The 19,888-nt window shown below is 41.0% G+C and overlaps 1 protein-coding gene across 2 annotated transcripts in view; it reads left to right on the forward strand.

Annotated features, from left to right (window-relative positions):
* The first annotated feature begins 3,732 nt into the window (after positions 1 to 3,732).
* ABCB1 (ATP binding cassette subfamily B member 1) overlaps positions 3,733 to 19,888 on the forward strand; it is a 103,485-nt gene continuing 87,329 nt past the window's right edge. The window contains exons 1-3 of one of the 2 annotated variants that reach the window (XM_069587717.1): positions 3,733 to 4,055; positions 4,668 to 4,741; positions 10,137 to 10,197. In XM_069587717.1, the coding sequence (XP_069443818.1) occupies positions 4,674 to 4,741; positions 10,137 to 10,197 (129 nt within the window). In that variant the 5' untranslated portion in view covers positions 3,733 to 4,055; positions 4,668 to 4,673. The remainder of the gene's footprint in view (positions 4,056 to 4,667; positions 4,742 to 10,136; positions 10,198 to 19,888) is intronic. The other variant, XM_069587718.1, reaches the window with a different exon arrangement.

Consider the following 19,888-nt stretch of genomic DNA (forward strand, 5'->3'; position numbering starts at 1 on the left):
GACAGCGAAAGGGCTTCCCAGGTGGTGCTAGTGGTAAAGACCCCACCTGTCAATGCACAAGACCCAAGATGTAGGTTCCATCGGGTTGTGAAGTTCCCCTGGAGGAGGGCATGGCAACCCACTCCAGTATTCTTGCCTGAGAAATCCCATGGACTGAGGAGTCTGGCAGGCAACCGTCCATACGGTCGCTTAAGAGTAACGTGAGACTAAAGCGACTTAGCATACATGCAGTAGTTGAATCTAAGTTCGAGTTTTTTGTGGAGTTTGGTACTGAAAAAGAAAATTGCTGTAAATTAAAGACTTACATATGGAAAGGCACAGAGAGAAAAAAAGCAAATCATCTGAGAGGTGAGTTGGGCCAAAATGGAGTGAACACTCATATATGTGTTGGGGTTGAGGGAGACAGTGTAAGGAAGTGAGGTGGATGAAGACAGTCAGAGAGACATTGTGTGTTACAGCCCTTACAAGTCAAGTGGAAACTCTCAGATATGATAGATACAGTTGGTGGTAAGGAGCCATTGCATGATTTCTAAGATAGAGTCATAAGATGAAAATGTTTCATGGGGCTTGAAAAGGCAGTGTAGGACAGTGTATTATAATAGTGTACCATTGTAGGCAAGTGGTTAAGAGTGTAATTATGAGGGCTGGGAGCTGGATTGCTTTCAAGTCCTGGGTCAGCTGCGTAGCAGTTGTGTGACTTTGGGCACGTAATGTCAAACCTCAGTTTCTGTGACTGTAAAATGGGAGTAAGAGTAAAATTACACATGTCAGAGGATAATTGTGAGGATTAAATGATTTAATCTCTTTCAAATACTTGGGATAATTCCTGGCACATAGTCAGTGCTTAGTCAATGCTAGTTGTTATTATTCCCATAGATATGTGTTATTATTCCCTCAGGTATGTAATAAACTGTGGCAGGGACTCTAATCTTGAATGTTGCAAGAGTACATTAAAGCCTGTGAAAGGACTACATGCCAGTGGAAGACAGGAAGGTACAGATTATGGGGAAGCACACTTCAAGAAGGAAAAATGTCTGCTTGAATGAAGGTGTATGAGTCAAGACTTGCAAAGGGTTTGCTTTCCAAAGGGTTTCACCGGAAGTTAATGAGGTTCATAGTGGAAGTGCCTAGTCCAGCTGTTCAATATTACCAGGAATTGCTGGCAGTAATGTGAGACAGGAGTCAGAGTCTTTAAAATCAACAGTTATGGTTCTGGAGTAGCTAGAACCATCCATTGTTTTAGGTCTATTGTATTTTATATCCATATCTTCATGCCAGTGGAGCAAAACAACTTACATACATATATATATGTGCGTGTGTATAAAAGCTTTATTGAAAATTCTGTGGGCTATTCTGATCCTTAAACCACGTACTCCTGGATAGAGATTATCACTTGAAGCTCAAGCCTGTAGAAAGAGTGCAATCAACAAAATATATGTTCTACTTTAAAAAATATCCTGTTACTCAGCCATAAAAAAGAACAAAATAATGCCATTTGCAGCAATATGTATATACGGAGAAGGCAATGGCACCCCACTCCAGAACTCTTGCCTGGAAAATCCTATGGATGGAGGAGCCCGGTAGGCTGCAGTCCATGGGGTCGCTAAGAGTTGGATACTACTGAGCGACTTCACTTTCACTTTTCACTTTCATGCCTTGGAGAAGGAAATGGCAACCCACTCCAGTGTCCTTGCCTGGAGAATCCCAGGGACGGGGGAGCCTGGTGGGCTGCCGTCTATGGGGTCACACAGAGTTGGACATGACTGAAGTGACTTAGCAGCAGCAGTAAGTCAGAGGGAGAAAGACAAATATCATATGACATCAATTTTATGTGGAATCTAAAAAACGGATAAAAATGACTTATTTACAAAACAGAAATAGAGTTGCAGACATAGAAAACAAACTTTTAGTTACCAAAGGGAAAAGGGAGCAGGAGATAATTAGGAGTTTGGGAATCGCATATACACAGTACTATATATAAAATAAATAACAAGAAATTACTGTATGGCACAGGGAACTATATTCTATGTCTTGTAATAATCCATAATGAAAAAGAATCTAAAAAAGAAAAAAATATATAAAACTGAATCACTATGCTGCACACCTGAAACTAACACAACATTGACAATCAACTATACTTGAATTAAAAAAAAAAATCCTGCATTGTTTTAGGGAGGATATAGGGCATTTTTCAAGGATACATAAAATATTGAATATATGACAAGATCACATAAACTAAATGAGGGACAAGGTAAAACAAAGTGGAAAAAAAGAGCAAAGCATGAATCAGATAAAAAACACATGGGAAAAAGGGGAAAGCCTTATACATTTGCCCCAGGTGGAACAAAGCGTTGGTTTTAAGCCTTTAAATGGTTGGGCTGATGCTGTACACACACATTTTCAATTAGAACACAGAGGAATATGAGTAGTCTGTTAGAAAGGCTAATTAACAGTTTGTAAAGAAAGAAACCTAATTGTATACCTAAGTTAAAAAAAAATCAAGGCAAAGAAAATCTGGGATAAAAGATGGAAAGAAAATTACGGCTTTGAAATATGTTACTTAAAGTGCAGAAAATACACTATGCAGTAAAAACTAAAAAGATTTTCTTCTTTTAAACTTTTGCAGTGAGCTGAGAGATAACTCCTCTAAGTCAGAGAAAGCAGACAAAAGGTTACAAAAACATCCATTTCCCCTGGGTTGACAAGCATGAAAAGCTCTGATGAGAGTTAAGGCTGCTTTATGAATTTGAATTGTCTTCACAATTGCACTTACTTTTCATCAATTTGAGGAAAAGAGAGGACCATAAAAACCTGCAAATGGTAACAGTAGACACAGCACTAAATTACAACTAAAGCAACATGTTAAAATGCACGATACTTTTAGAAGCCAAACAAAAATATGAGTTTTAAAACACCTTGAGAAAAACAAGGGATTCACCCTATGGCTAAAACCCCAAAATATTACAGTCTTTTACATACATTTTTTCCTTGAAATGTCCGTTTCGATTTATATGTTTAAGAAAAAATCTTCCTATTTATTTCTTGAAGCAGAAAGTGTTAGACGCTCAGTCATGTCCGACTCTGCAACCCATGGGCTGCCGTCAACCTGGCTCCTCTGTCCATGGAATTCTCTAGGCAAGAATACTGGAGTGGGTTGCCATTCTCTTCTCCAGGGGATCTTCCCCATCCAGGATTCGAACCCCATCTCCTGCATTGCAGGTAGGTTCTTTCCCATCTGAGCCACCGGGAAAGACCAGTTATTTGTATCTCTTCAAATAAAGGATAAACATATACACCTTAGAAACTGTCAAACATACTGAAGAAAACACTTGCAGAAAAATTTCACCTGGCCTTTTAAAAAATGCTGCTTGGAAGGGAATTTTATTTTTTCACCATATGTTTAATTTGTTGTTATAAAGACAAAAGTATATGACTTAAAGAAAAAAAAAAACAAGCAACGACGTGTAATCTAATGAAAAACAAAATATAAGAGAGCGGAAGGAATAACCTACAGAATGGGCAAAGCCGGATATTGTTTTATTAGAATATATTGGATGCGATATCAAAGAAAATTTCCCTTATCTACTCGAGTCACAAGAAGCGAATTCTATACTAACATTTATATCTATCTATATACTCATAATTTCGTGGACTTGTACAGACAAGGGCTCTCTAAACGTAAAAGCCCTCGGTGATCCAGCTGATAAGCGTTCCCCTGCTCGCCCTTTTACTGAGGGGCAAGAGAAGCGAGGACATTCCTCCCCTAATTCCAACCTGTTTCGTAACTTGGCGCAATCAGGATTCAATAGAACCTGCCGGGAGCTGTCCCGAGCCTGCGGCTGATTGGCCGAGCGCAGAGCACCGGGCGTGGGCTTTGCGCAAGTTCTCCGCTCCCAGCTCCCAGGGCCACGGGAAGTCGGGGCGCCTTCGAGCAGCGGCTCTTCAAGACTTAGGAGCCGAGACCGCTGTTCGCATCTGCCGCGTCTTTCCGCTGGAGTCTGAATCTCTTCTTCAAAGGTTCACGCCTTGGTGAACATTCCGAGGGAAAGCCCGAGGTAGGGCGCGGGAAGCTGCGGACTAGACGGAGAAGGTTGGGGGGAGGATGGGTGGGCCCTCTAATTTCCTGAGTTGGGTCTCCTGGGGCGGAGGGCTTCGGAGGAGAGGGAAGGGGAGATGCCAGTTGGCAAGTCCACGGGGACTAAAAGGGGTGAGACTTATTCTCAGTTGGGGAGCTCTTGAGGCACCCGTCTCGAGTTGGTGTTTTGGGGTTTTTTGTTTTTTTTTTTTGTTTTTGTTTTTTTTTTTTTTTGAGCTAGTTGTGCGCCCTGGAGTCTGCTGCCGCGAGCCTGCAGAGCCAGCGCTGTGCGGGCAGCCGGGCTCTAAGCCCGCGGGCAGATGGATGGCGTGGGGACCCGGGAGGGAGAGCTGCGGTGGAGGCGGCCAAAGTCCGGGTCCGGCCGCCGCCCTGCCCGTCGGCTCGCGTGCGGAGGCTGGATGCCTGACGCTGAGGCATGTCCCTGCGGCGACCCTCGAGGCCACGAGCCGCTGAAGCATCAGGGCGAGCGCTCCGCCCTTCTGCCGGCTGAGTAAAGTTGTAGGGAAGTTCAGTTTCATGTTAGCCTTCTGAGGATCTTACGTTTGACTGATTGGCTGTGGTTGCTCCTCAGGTCGCGATGGATCTTGAAGACGGTCGCAATGGAAGAGCAGCGGGGGGAAATTTCTTGAAAAGGGACAAAAAAAGGTAGTTTGTTTCACTTTCATATTTACCGTGGCTTGAGAAACTTGGGAGATTTGTTTCCAGCCTCCAACTCTGAATTAAACGAGCTGATGATGGTGGTGGTGATGGGTTTTTGTATCTTAAATGCGGGCAGTTGCGGAGGTTCGCTTGCTTGAGTTGAGCCCAGCATTTGCATGGTGAGCTTCTTCCTCAGCTTTCTGGTCCCACACAGACCAAGGTTCATTTCCTTTCCTGTGTTCCTTCTGCTTTACGTGTGATGTTGATCGTTCGCGAGCCTGCTTTGTGGTCCAGTGTGTTCCTTCTGGTAAAACAGTCACATAAACATTGCATGTTAGTGGCACGCAGCAGATGGGACAGAAGGCCCCAACTACTTTTAAGTATTCTTGTTTTCTTTTTAAGGCAATGGGTATCTGACTCTGGTAGAAGTAATTGTGAGACGAGTGTACTACCAAAGAATTATTAGAATGGTGTAAAATTATCCTGACTATGTATAGAATTGGTTCTGTAATCACATAAGAAAAATAAATTAAGTAAATTTTGATCACAGTGCAATATCTGTACAGGTAATTTTTAATTTCACTCAGCTCTGTTAGTAATAAATGGTAAACTTAAATTAGTAAAGTTATTAATATTATTAGAAACCAAGCTTTTCAGTGTAAGAGAAAAGAAATACAAGTGTGGACATTAAGTAGACTTTTTTAAAACAATGTTGAATCTGAATGTTATTTCATGATTTTTTTTAAATAGGTCAGTTTCTGTCCATTGAGAGCACACTCAATGTCAATCTTGGTTTCTCAATATGTTTCCTTACAAAAAGGTAATCTGCACCCAACAGAGAAAGGGTTAATGCCAATTGAGGCCAAGGTTGGAGTATCTTGTGGTACCTGAAAAGGAGAGGCGGAGGGCAATTATCAAAAAGGACACAGGAGCTGGCTTGAAGGGGCTTTCACCGGCCCACATCTGGGACAGTTTGAGCATCAACAAGAATAATGACTGTACTTGATTGTGAAATACTGAGTAAATTAATTTTTTAAATAAAGTTCTGAGAGGGGGGAGGAAAACTAAGGGAGAGAGAAACGGGGAGAGAGAGAGGGAGAACCTTCTTCACAGAAAAATTTTGAAACCTGCATTGTTATAATTGGTTCAGGCAAGGGTTGTTAATGGATCCTAAACCACTCAGAGAAAGGTTGAATCTACAAATTAGCCACAGTTCTTAATTGGAAAAAGGAAAATGTGATTTTTTTTCTGGTGGAAAGATACTGCAGTTAGTCACCTTAACCAGGTGATCATACCTGGCTTGGCTCTTGGAATAGACTGCGTTAGTGACATGACACCACCTAGGAAGTATATTTGCAAAATCATTTAGTGAATCTAATTTATCAAGCTTTCAGACTAATGCTGTGCAATAGAAATATAATGTGAACCACATACGATGTAAACCACATTTGTAATTATTAATTTTCTAATAGCAACCTTTAAAAAGTAAAAAGAAACAGGTGAAATTAATGTTGGAAATACATTTTAAGGATCCAAGTATATTAAACCTATTATTTCTACATGTAATGAGGATTATTAATGAGATAGTTTGCATTCTCTTTTACAATGTATCCTCAAATCTGTATTTCATACTTACTGCACAATTTGGACAAAGATTGAAACAGACATATCCAAGATGTGGGACATTCTATAAGACAACTGCTTTTGTTTCTATAAAAAGTCAATATTTCCAGTGTTCTTGCCTGGAGAATCCCAGGGACGGGGGAGCCTGGTGGGCTGCCGTCTATGGGGTCGCACAGAGTCGGACACAACTAAAGTGACTTAGCAGCAGTAGCAGGTAGGGAGAAGAATTTCTAGATTTAAAAGAGACTAAAGAGACTTTTGGACCCAGAGGGAGAGGGAGAGGGTGGGATGATTTGGGAGAATGGCATTCTAACATGTATACTATCATGTAAGAATTGAATCGCCAGTCTGTGTCTGACGCAGGATACAGTATGCTTGGGGCTGGTGCATGGGGATGACCCAGAGAGATGTTATGGGGAGGGAGGTGGGAGGGGGGTTCATGTTTGGGAACGCATGTAAAAATTAAAGATTTTAAAATTAAAAAAAAATAAAATTTAATTAAAAAAATAAAATTTACCTAGAATCTAAAAAAAAAAAAAAAAACAACAAAAAATAAAATAGACAACCAAAAAAAAAAAAAAAAAAGAGAGAGACTAAAGAGACAAGTGGAGAAGGAAGTGGTAGCCTGCCCACTCCAGTATCCTTGCCTAGGAAATCCCTTGGACAGAGGAGCCTGGCGGGTTACGGTCCATGGGGTGGCAAAAGAGTCAGACACGGCTTAGTGACTAAACAACAACAAAGAAACAAAACCACCACATATAATACATGAGCCTTAATTACATCAGAGTTCTAAAAAGGAAAAACCTATAGAAACCATTCTTGGAAATTTTAAATGTGGATTGATAGCAAAATTGCTGTTATTTTTATTGTATGTGATAATGGTAGGAAAACATGTGAAGTGCCATGATCTTTGCAGCTTATTTTCAAATAGTTTGGCGATTAACAGTTACAAACTTCTTTATGCATTAAAGAAAATATGGTCAAAATGTTCACAGTTGTTGAATCTAGGTGAGTTTTTAATGGGTAGTCATTATTAATATTCTTTTTGTTTGTTTGAAGGTTTTCATAATAAATTTTCATAAAATAGATTATATAGAGTGGAAGGTAGATACATCCCTTTTTGTTTTTAAGTTTTTAAACTTGGTACATTAAACAAATACATATTTTTTGATGCAAACACTTAGGGACATTGAAATAAGTATTAAGGCTCTGTGGAAGGAAAAATTTATTTGATAGATTGGTGGTTTCCAGAGGTGGAGGAAAGAGGGATGGGTGAAGGGGGTCAAAAGGTCCAAAGTGCCAGTTACAGAATAAGTCACGGAGGTATAATGTACAGCAGTGTGACTCCAGTTAATAACACTGTATTGCGTATTTGAAAGTTGCTAAGAGTAAATATTGAAAGTTCTCATCACAAGGAAGAAAATTCTGTGATTTTTGTATGATGACAGATGTTAACTAGACTCGTGGTGATGATTTCCCAATATATACAAATATCAAATCATTCTCTTATACACCTGAAACTAATACAGTGTATGTCAGTTATACCTCAGTTTTAAAAAATTTATTTATTTTCAATTGAAGGACAATTGCTTTACTGTATTGTGTTGGTTTCTGCCAAACATAAACATGAATCACCCATAGGTATACATATGTCCCCTCCCTCTCGACCCTTTTTGAAAAAGGTATTCAATAAATATTTGTGGGACATTTACTTATTTATTTTTCTGTAAGAGCCCATATTTTGAAAAACAATATTTCTTTTGAACTTGCATATACTGTCATTTTATTGTTGATTGCTGCCATGGTCTACAAACGTTTTTTTCAAACTAGAATTTTTTTTAGTTAAGTAACATTAAACTGTGCTCACCATTATTGATGTGAGTCTGTTTTTTATAAAGCTATGTATTTTTCCAGTTTTATTGAGTTATAATTGACCTACAATACCTTGTAAGTTTAAAGTATATAGCATAATGGTTTGAATTACAAATATTGTGATGAGAACTTTTAGGATCCACCCTCTTAACAGCTGATTCATCTGTATCATATAGCAGTGTTAACTGTAGGCATCTTGTGGCACATTGCGTCTCTAGCACTCTTCTCTTATAACTGAGTTTGTACCTTTGGAGCAGCTTTCTCTCATCCTGTCTTCCCCCTATAGAAATCACAAATCTTTTCTTTTTCTATGAGTTTGTTTTTTAAACTGTATATTCTAATTCAGAGTCATAAAGAAGCATGTGACTTGCTGATAATGTGAATAGGTATAATGCTTGGGTAATAGTACCCTTTGGCGTATTTGTAAAGATTCTTTATTAAAATGTGATTTTATAAGCAACTTCCTATTTGTCAGCACTGTGTTGGAGCAAATGGGAATAAATGAATCTTCTAAGAGGGGTGACAGTCAGTGTTCCCGGCAGGGAGCATCTCAGAAGTCTGACGCTGCACCAGATAGCCTGGTATCTGGGAGTTAGACTTCTCCGTGGAAAGCTTGGCTTCATTCTGTGTGACCTTGGACAAGTAAGTTAACTCTTCTCGTCTGTAAAGGAAGAGTAAAAATGTGCCTGCCTCACAGAGATTAAGATGAAATGAGGTCTTGTATGGAAAGTGTTTACTTAGCCAGTGTCTGGAACATTATAAATTCTTCAGAGTAGCCGCAGTTTTGGAGAATGAAAAAATAAATAAAAAGCTTAGAGCTAAAACTCAATTCTGTATGGCTATTTTTCTCCTCTCATCCTGATTCCAGGGGTACTGAAACCGTGCCTTTACTGGGAATAGGGTGGAACCGAATCTGAAGAGCTGTGTTTGTATATTTTGTGTGTTTCTCAGCAGTGGAACGTCGCTCCAAAGCCAAATATGGAGTAGACTCTGGATTTTTTTTCTTTAGAAGTTTCTTCGACTCTTTGACCTTGCTTAGCATAAAGAACAAAGACACAGATGAATTTACTTTTTGAACTTGAAAAGCTGTGTAAAAAGAATGTACTTCTTTCCTGAGATAGTCTTTCTTTTAGAAATAGGAAAATACAGATGCGGAGGCTGCTCTCATATGCTGGATGGCAGTTAGAGTAGAACATTAGTTAGAGAGTTTTGAATCTGTGCTCGAAATAATTTACCTTTCTCTGCCTGAGGACAGCTTTATTTTTTTTTTTCAGTTTACAAACCATCCTTTTTGATGGTGCTTTTTCTAGGTTGTGTGTATTGCCACCATGGCCCATTTAGGGCTCCAGACATCTTTTCAGAATTAGATTTGCTCATGGAGAGTGATTGAATTATGTTTCTTTCTTAGGATAATTTCTGCCCTGCATGTTTGCCACTACTCTCTCTGAAGTAAAGGAATAATATCTAGGTAGATGAAGGATAATATCTAGGTAGATAGAAGGATAGACTATCTGTTGCTAAAATCACTGAGATGATAATTAAAGGGATTAACTCTGGGGAGCATGAGTGAATTCTAAGTAGAAGAAAGACAGGAAGCTCTCTTTTTTTAGTGTTAGTTTTTCTAATTCCAAATTTCTGTGTCTCTGTGTATTCATCATAGAAAATTAGGAAATACCAAAGGCACAAGGAAGAAAATAATTTCAACACCCAGTGATAGCCCCGTGTATAGATTTCTAGGTATATGTAAACATACTTAAACTTTATAAATGGGATCATATTTATAACCTGTTTTTTTAATGACACTGTAGACATGTTTCTTTGTCCTGGTTGTTGCTAAATATAAGCTCTACGTTGATTGGATATAGATTTACATAGTTTTTAAAGTTTTATGTAATTCTGTTGCTAGGTTTTTCAGTAAAAATGATGAGAAGAAAGAAAAGAAACCAACTGTCAGTACTTTTACAATGGTGAGTTTGAATGTGTTCACTATTCTATATACACACACACACACAACTGATTCACTTTGCACAGCAGAAACCAACACAAGGTTGTAAACCAATCTCACTCCAATGAAAACAAAGCAATACAAAAGAAAAAGTGCTGTGCCTTCTCTTGATCTAAAAAAGAGGTTTTATCTGGTAAAATATTTTCTTGGGGAGTATGTTAATGAAGAGGTAAAATGAACTCACTTAATTCAGCTTGTTTTCAGGGAATAATGAGCATTGTACACAAACTTGCTGTGTGCAGAGAGCCTCCAGAGTCCCCTGTACTAGCCTGTTCCCATTGGTGGTCTCAGTCCTAGACAGAGGAAACCAGCCTCATGGAGTGTGGTTCAAACAAAACCTGGGGTACCCTGTCGCCAAGGGCTCTAATCCTGGCAGGTTTGAGGTCAAAGTCCCAGGCACTCATAGTAGAAGTTAGCAATGGGTTATTAATTACTGTGGCTTAGTACCTGTCACTGTGCTTCTGTGCTGAATAACTGAAAATCTGGAATTTGAAAACCTTAATATACTTCTTTGTCTTATTTTCTGGTTTCCTGGTGGCCACATAGATTTTCTTTAATCAGATTTGGAATAAGACAGGCTGGTTGATGAGCCCTCTTTACCTGTATCCGTTTTTTTTTTTTTTCCCAGAGAATGCAGATTTAGGGGAACTGTGCAGTTAGAACCTGGAAGACTTACTGAACTAATTAAGTCTTGTAGTACACACTATGTAGTTCAGACATAACTCACCACACACTTGTAAAATTTGTGTATGTGTGTGTGGCAGGCTATCTTATAAAATGAATATTTGTAAAATTGAATATTAAGTATGGTTACAAGCATAAAAAAGAGCTGCCTTTTACACTCCAGTGATCTTATATGAACATCTTCTTGCACTTCAGTTGCTCTTGATAAAATTCTACCTTTGAGTCTGTCTTTACTCTCTTTGGAATTTTGGGGAAATGAGACTGTGTACTCGGGTTATTCTCAGAAATAACCAAGTGACAGTTTTTGTTTTACATTTCATTTTATATTCTTATATTAAAAGAAGCTTTGCTGTTAAAATAGGGTTTATTCCCAAGATTTAATTTCCAGTTCTGTCATTTTGAGACTAGAATATTTCTGTCTTTTTGTAATTTCATTTTTTATAAGTAAGTTAAATTTAAAAAATTAGTTTTATGTTTTAGAAAATTTATCAGACCTAATATATAGAGGTAAGACTATTAAACCAGTTCAGGCCACCAAAGAATAAAAATCTGGAGTTTTAAGGACAGGTGATAATTACAACACAAATATAGCTTTTTATGCCATGGGTTGCAATAAATACTTTCTATGTGAATGCATTAATCTTTACAACTCCCTTGGAGCTAGATACTGTAATTGTTTTAATTTTGTAGATGAAGAAAGGGAGGTGAGACTTAATAACTTGCCCAGTAATACTCATCAGGGCCATGGTTCAGACTTGAGAAAGTCACACTAAAACATAGTGCTCAGGCTGGCATAGGAAGGAAGGAATATATTCTTGGCTTTTCGATGGAAAGCTATACTGAATGTTTATGTGGCTTTTCCTCATGCCTTTCTCTTAAAGAAGTTGACACAGAAAACTGAACTTGTGTATAAAATCTATATAGACAGAGACATATTCAGAATGTTTGACAGTAAAATGCTGATGCTATTAGTGAGAGAGTCAATTCCTAGGCAGGTTGATGAGAAATCCGGGGGTCCCCAAGGAGAGAGGGGTCTGGAATTCTCAAGGAGGAGGAAAGGACAAACATTTTTTTGTCTACATTCCTTGGTCTTAGTCAATTATAAAACTCAGTTTAAACTCTGTACTAGGGATTATACAACAACAATGTATCCTGCTTGAGGACAGTTTCTCCTTCCTGAAAACCTTCTGGCTAATCCTGTTATCTTAAAATGTGAATTATGAGAGTGGGTCTAGTAAGATCTTTACAACCTCCAGACATTCTTTTGATTCATTGTAATAACTAATTAAAAGGTATATAACTCCACTGCTAACACTAGTGAGGGGGCACTCTCCATCCCCCTTCTGATGTCTATGTCAGAAGCTTTCTCTGTCCCTTTTATACTTTAATAAAACTCTATTACACAAAAGCTCTGAGTGATGAAGCCTCATCTCTGGCCCCGAATTGAATTCTCCTCTGGAGGCCGAGAATCCCGGTATCTTTCGTGGTTCAGCAACAACCTTTCATTAGCATTGCTGATTAATAAAAATTTCCAGCTAAGATAAAAACTCATGTGTGTTGGGAGTTTCCAAGAACCCCAGGTTTGATGATTGACTTGGGGGACTCACAGGACTCAGCTTATTGCCATACTCATGGCTAAGATTTATTACAGCAAGAGGACAGAAAGCAAAATCAGCAGTGGGAGAAGGAAGGGAAGGGTCCAAGAGAAGCGCCAAGCGTCCTGTCTAGTGGAGTCGACTTGATTCCTCCAGCAATGAGTTGTGCCGACTCACTGTGTGAAATGCTGTCGGGGAAGCTCAGTAGAGACTCAGTGCCCGAAGGTTTCTGACTGGGAGCTGATGATGTAGGCACAGCGTGTACCAAAATTCCAGACTCACAGAAGGAAGGCAGACCCTCAGCATAAAGCACGTTGTTTGTACAAATTGTTCGGCCACTTCTATCAGTTAGGGTGATGGTTACTTTTCCCAAAATCCAAATTCTAGATGCCAGCCAAGGGCTAGCCTTGAATGCAGGCTCAGGCTTGCAGTGTTAACTGTTTTCTGTACACCAGGCCTGTTCACTTTTTTCTAGTAGAAGACTATTTTTTAGCAGTCTTGAGAAAATGATGACGAAGAGGTAAGGAATAGATTCAAATTTTCTCCTGGCCTTTATTTTCTCTCAGGCTTTGTTGCAACATTTTGTTGTTGTTTAGTCACTCAGCCATGCCCGACTCTTTTGCAACCCCATGGACTATAGCCCACCAGGTTCCTCTGCCCATGGGATTCTCCAGGCAAGAATAGTGGAGTGGGTTGCCTTGCTTACACTAGAGCCAGAGCCTTTTAACAGCTTTAATCATTTATGATAGTATGTGATTGGTTAAATTTTTATTTGCTTGGAATTGACAGGTTCTTTGGTGCAGTTACCTTGTGGCCACCTGGTCATTCCTCACTGGAGACTTTACCATCTGGCTCAGTGTCTCCCTCTCCACCCCTGGTGCTCCTACTATCTTGGGTGACTTTAATGGTGTTATAAAGATAACCACTCTTTCCCTCCCCTTTATTCCAGCCACCCATGCACACACTTAGATCCTAGGTTTGTTATTTGAAACTGTTCTACATCTAAAGTGCCATTAGGAAGCAGTTAGATAGAACTAGCCAGCCACTCCTCTGTCTTCAATCTGCTCACTGTTTCTTCAGTGAGCTCAGTGCTCACTGTTGGATCCTGAGTCCCCTGACCTGTCAATTTCCCAGCAGCCCCTTCTTGTTCCCCTTCTCTTATCACCTTAGAGCAATGATCATCACTTTGGTTATGCTCCTGCCTGAGCTGCAGACTTCCTTTCACCTGTCACTTGTCAAGCTCAGCCCAGGTAGATCGACCATTTGCTTTCTTGGTGCCTGAACCCCTACGTCTGATGGATGCTGGAGAAAAACCTCATGGCAGCATGTATCCCACACAGAAATTTTACTCTTCGTCTTCTCACTGAGTATGTTAAGCCCTTTATGAATTTCCCACGTCTCCCCACAAGCCCCAGCTCTTCGTGGATGACCCCTCCCCTTTTTTTTAAATTTCACAAACCGAATGGAAGCCCCCTGACAGCAGTTCCTCAGCTCTTCTCTCAGTCTACAAACACTGCGGTACCCAGGTCAGTCGCTTCCTCCTCCCTCCTGTTCTAGCAGAGGAAGCATCTGGTTCTTTAATCGCCCTCTTGTGCTCTGTGCTTTGGCCCCTGTGTCCTCTGCTTTCTCAAGGACCTCCCATTATTGTGATTATCCTTTCTCTTCTGTATCCTCCCTCTCTCCCTCTCAACTGGGTCTTTCTGATTGATATTTACATGTCCCCTATCTTTAATTTCACCAATGCCCTCCGTTTCACTAAGCCTCCTCTAGCTTGCTTCACAAATAGGAGGTGACTTTGCTCTCTGTCTGTTTCACCTCCAAATCACTTCTTACATTCTAATTTGGCTCTGTCCCCACCACTCAGCGAATTCAGTGGACAGTCTCTGCTGACTTTTGAGTAGCACTTGACGCTGTTCACCATGTTCATTCCTCCTGTTTGCGTCTGCGATGCCAGAGTCTGCTCACTTTCCTCCCAGTTCTTTGGTTCTGTTCTTGTGTCACCTTTGCCTGTGAACTTAGAGCGCCTCCACCCCCAATCCTTGGAGTCAGTGGAATTGTTGGCCGTTCTCTAGTTTCACATGGCCATTTCTGAATCATTTTCGTGCAGAACTCCTTCCATATTTGTTTCATTCTGCAGTTATAATACCTTCTATCCACTGGCAGCGATATACCTTCTACTGATTTCTAGTCACTTCTGCTTCTCCATTGAGAACCTTGGCATTTGATTGCTTCTCCTTTGTTCACCTGTGCTCTCTGCATTCTTTTGTTTTTGTCACCTTATTAAAGTCTCCTAGGTACCACATTCTTTGACCTCTTCAGTTCCAACAGCCTTCATCCCTACCTTCCTTTAGTAAATTACTCTATGAACAAAGACCTTTGGTTTATCATCTGGGTGGACGCCCATCTGTGTTGCTGCAAACTCAGATAAACCTCTTCCCTCTGCTCCCCCCAACTACTTCTGATCCCTCTTGCTTGGCCATTCTTCCTCAGTATCTTTTTTTTTTTTTTAGTATTTATTTCCTATTGCTGCTGGAACAAAGTACCGCTAGCTTAGTGGCTTAAAACAACACAAATGTATTATTGTATAGTTCTGGGGCTCAAAGTCTTACTGAGCGAAACTCAAGGTGCTGTCAGGGCTGGATTCTCCTCGTGGCTCCAAGAGGGAATGTTTCCCTCCTTTTTCAGCTTCTACAGGCTTCCTGCCTTCTTGGACTCCTGGCCCCTTCCCTTCACTCATCATTTCTCCTACTACTGACTCTGATCCCCATGGCTCCCTCTTATAAGGATCCTTATGATGACATTGAGCCCACTTGGATAATCCAGGATAATTTCCCCATCTCAGTATCCTTAATGTCGGCAAAGTCCTTTTTATCACATAAGGAAGCATATTCACAGGTTCCTGCGATTAGGATGTGGTCAAGCTCGGGAGGTGGGGCATTGTTCTGCCTCCCACTCCTGCTCTGGACTTGGTTCTGTCAACCACTCTCTACCTCCTAGTACCCCTGCTCCACGTTAGGTCCTCTACAAATTACCCTACCCATGGTGGTCACATCAAGTCACCTGAGTTCCTGCCTGAAAACCGTCTAAGGAAGGCCTTTCTTTTACACTCAGATGGGAGGTTTAGCATAAAAACAAACTCCCTCCTCTGGCCATCAAAGGCCATCGATAGCCTGACCTCCGTCTCATCTCTAATTTCATGCTAGACAGGGCTCCTTCACCTTCTTCTGGCCACAGTGGTCATCATGTCTGGTCCCTGAAACACACAGGGCTTGTATTCACCCTAGGATCTTTGTGTTTGTTCTTTCTGCCTGGGATCCTCTGTTCCCAGATTGTCACGTGACTTTTTCCTTCCTATGACTGCTGACTCAGCTCAGATGTTGCCTTTTCATAGTGACTTTCCCTGCCCCACCAGTCTGAGCCAGCTACCTGTCACTATGACACCTGACTCTGTGTGATATTTCTCCTGAATAAGTAACCACTGTCTGGTTTCTTATTTATGTTTGTCTTCTCCCTGAATCTAAGCTCCATGAGGGCAGAGGATTTGGTGTGCTTTCTTCATTGCTGTGCTCCAGGATCCTAGAACAGTGCCTGGAACTTTAATAGGGACTTGCATACTGAATGAATGTTGAATATTGTGAATGATTGTTAAATATGTCTATTTCCTCTTTATTTGCATATTAGTAAAATACAAGCTTTATGAGGAGTGATAGTTGCTCTTAGTCACTGTAGCTAGTGCCTAGAACCATGCTTGATCCTTCAGTTCAGTTCAGCCACTTAGTCGTGTCCGACTCTTTGCGACTGCATGAATCACAGCACGGCAGGCCTCCCTGTCCATCATCAACTCCCGGAGTTCACTCAAACTCATGCCCATCGAGTTGGTGATCCCATCCAGACATCTCATCCTCTGTTGTCCCCTTCTCCTCCTGCCCCCAATCCCTCCCAGCATCAAAGTCTGGGAGCAGTGAGTCAACTCTTCACATGAGGTGGCCAAAGTACTGGAGTTTCAGCTTTAGCATCAGTCCTTCCAAAGAACACCCAACACTGGTCTCCTTTAAAATGGACTGGTTGGATCTCCTTGCAGTCTGAGGGACTTTCAAGAGTCTTCTCCAACACCACAGTTCAAAAGCATCAATTCTTTGGCTCTCAGCTTTCTTCACAGTCCAACTCTCATATCCATACATGACCACTGGAAAAACCATAGCCTTGATTAGATGGACCTTTGTTGGCAAAGTAATGTCTCTGCTTTTGAATATGCTAATTAGGTTGGTCATAACTTTTCTTCCAAGGAGTAAGCGTCTTTTAATTTCATGGCTGCAGTCACGATCTGCAGTGATTTTGGAGCCCCCAAAAATAAGAGTCTGACACTGTTTCCCTATCTGTTTCCACTGTTTCACTATCTATGAAGTGATGGGACCAGATGCCATGATCTTCATTTTCTGAATGTTGAGTTTTAAGCCAACTTTTTCACTCTCCTCTTTGACTTTCATCAAGAGGCTTTTGAGTTTCTCTTCACTTTCTGCCATAAGGGTGGTGTCATCTGCACATCAGCTTGTACTTCTTCCAGCCTAGCATTTCTCATGATGTGCTCTGAATATAAGTTAAATAAGCAGGGTGACAATATACAGCCTTGATGTACTCCTTGCTGCTGCTGCTAAGTCGCTTCAGTCATGTCTGACTCTGTGTGACCCCATAGACGGCAGCCCACCAGGCTCCCCTGTCCCTGGGATTCTCCAGGCAAGAACACTGGAGTGGGTTGCCATTTCCTTCTCCAATGCATAAAAGTGAAAAGTGAAAATGAAGTCGCTCATTCGTGTCTGACTCTTCACGACCCCATGGACTGCAGCCTACCAGGCTCCTCCATCCATGGGATTTTCCAGGCAAGAGTACTGGAGTGGGGTGCCATTGCCTTCTCTGGATGTACTCCTTACTAGGTGCTTAATAAATATTTTTTGAATGTTGAATGAATGCTTGCATGAATGAATGAAGTCATTGACTTTGGCCTCCAGCCAGGTGCCATGATAAGATCTTGTTCACCATCTTGCCTACTGGATATTACCTAAGCCTCTCCCCTGCCAGCACCTTCTACTTCTTTGCCCTGGGAAATCCACCCCTTGACTTTCAGTCCTGATCACCCTGTTCCCTGTGTGATTCTGGTTCATCCCTTCTCTCTTCCTTGTAAGTATCTGACCAAACAGTTTTCATTTCTTGTATTTAAAGGGCTCTAATTGTAAATAAACTTCTGTCTTACATTTCCCTGGAGAAGGAAATGGCATTTCCTACTCCAGTATTCTTGCCTGGAGAATCCCATAGACGGAGGAGCCTGGTAGGCTACAGTCCATGGGGTTGCAAAGAGTCGGACACGACTGAGCGACTTCACTTTCACTTTCTTACATTTCACCCTATGTATACATTTTTTTTGGTCTGCTTGATCCCTTACTGTAAGCTCCTGGAGAATCTTATTTTAAATTTCTAAAACCGATGACAGTACCTGCTTATATTGTATATTAGTATTATATGCCTAATAAATGTTTCTATTATGAAGTACTGGTTTTAGTCCCATAACAGCTTTGTGAAACTTTCTGTATATGAGTATTTTCCTCATTTTATAAATGTAGAAACTGAAGGTGAAGGTTATTAAGAGATTTTTTTCCCTCCAAAGTCTCCTTTTGAGTAAATGACAGAGGTGGGAGGTTGCCCTGAGGCTTTTGTCCTATTCAGCAATGTTACTACTGCCCTCAAATTGAAATGTTGTTGTTGAGCCATGAAAGATGCTGGAATTCTTGGCCTCTGGAGGAGAGGAATTCAATCTGGGGCCAGTGACAAGGTTTAATCACTCAGAGCTTTTGTGTAATAAAGTTTTATTAAGGAATAAATGAGATAGAAAGCTTCTGACATAGGCATCAGAAGAGGGCAGAAAGAGTGCCCCCCTGCTAGTCTTTAGCCAGTTGTTATATTGCTGCTAGCAGTCTGCTAATTAGAGAAAGGAAATGTCTCAGAACTCAGAGACTGGCACCAGGCCCCTCACCTACAACATGCATTTTGAAATAACACTGGCACAAGGTGAGTTGTCCTGGGCCATAAAATGATTGACATAAATCTTGAAGAAAGGCAGGTATCCAAGCAAATACAGTCTCATTAACCCAGCATAAGAGAACATTTGCATGAGTTTGTCAAGTCCTTCTGAGTCTTAGGCAGAACAGACTGGAAGACAGAGTCTAGGGTAAAAGCATAGTCCATTAACATAGCTTAAGGCAAACATTTCCCTAAGAAAAAACGCATTGGTTCTCTCAAGGTTTGAGAAAAGTTAAGCTCAGATGGAACCAGGTGTCCTCATGACAACACAGAATTTTAAGAGAAACCTCTTTTAAAATTTGTATAGAGAAGGGGAAAATATCTAACACTTGTTTGTTTCCTCAAATCTTTGTATATCAATTATCTTTTCTTCCTCTATTGAGGAATTCAGTACTTTTCCACTTTATAGCTTTTAATAGAAGGTAAATCCGCCTGCCAGTGCAGGAGATGCGGGTTCAACCCCTGGGTCAGGAAGACCCTCCCGAATGGGAGAAGTATTAATCAATTCCCAAGTGGGCCTGTCACAGCCCCAAGCCCACTCCCCTTACTGTGTCCTCTTATCAAGTTTGCATCTCAGGAACTCACTCTTTTTTTCTTGTGGTTTGCCTGCAATTAAAGAGTTTATGCAGATCTGCTCTGGTCTTTGGGAGGCGTGTATCTAACTCATTGCTTTCCCTTTCCTTCTCACTATGGAGGCCTAATTGGTTTCCCAGGTGGTTCAGTGGTAAAGGATCCGCCTGCTGCTGCAGGAGATGCAGATTCAATTCCTCCGTTGGGAAGATCCCCTGTAGGAGGAAATGGCCACCCACTCCAGTATTCCTGCTTGAAGAATTCCATGGACAGAGGAGCCTGGTGGTCTATAGTTCATGGGGTCGCAAAGACTCAAACATGACTGAGAATGCACACAGGCATGGAGGCCTAATTACATTAATACCACTTAACATTTATGCTAGTGCTGTTAGGCAGCAGATATTTGACCCAAGCCACTTTCTGAAAGCAACAAAACATGTTTCCTCAATGGTGTCCTCAGAGGGACCTTTGGCAATCATGGTGTTTTAACCAAGAAAAATCTTGAGCTGAAAAGTGGCTTCCACTCTTGGGAATCAGAGTCACAAATCCTATATTTCTTACACTGAGCTGTTATCAGTTCAGTTGCTCAGTTGTGTCCAACTCTTTGCAACCCCATGAATCGCAGCACACCAGGCCTCCCTGTCCATCACCAACTCCCGGAGTTCACTCAAACTCACGTCCATCGAGTCGGTGATGCCATCCAGCCATCTCATCCTCTGTCATCCCCTTCTC

The sequence above is a fragment of the Ovis canadensis genome, chromosome 4 (assembly GCF_042477335.2).
Source record: "Ovis canadensis isolate MfBH-ARS-UI-01 breed Bighorn chromosome 4, ARS-UI_OviCan_v2, whole genome shotgun sequence".
Lineage (NCBI taxonomy): Eukaryota > Metazoa > Chordata > Mammalia > Artiodactyla > Bovidae > Ovis > Ovis canadensis.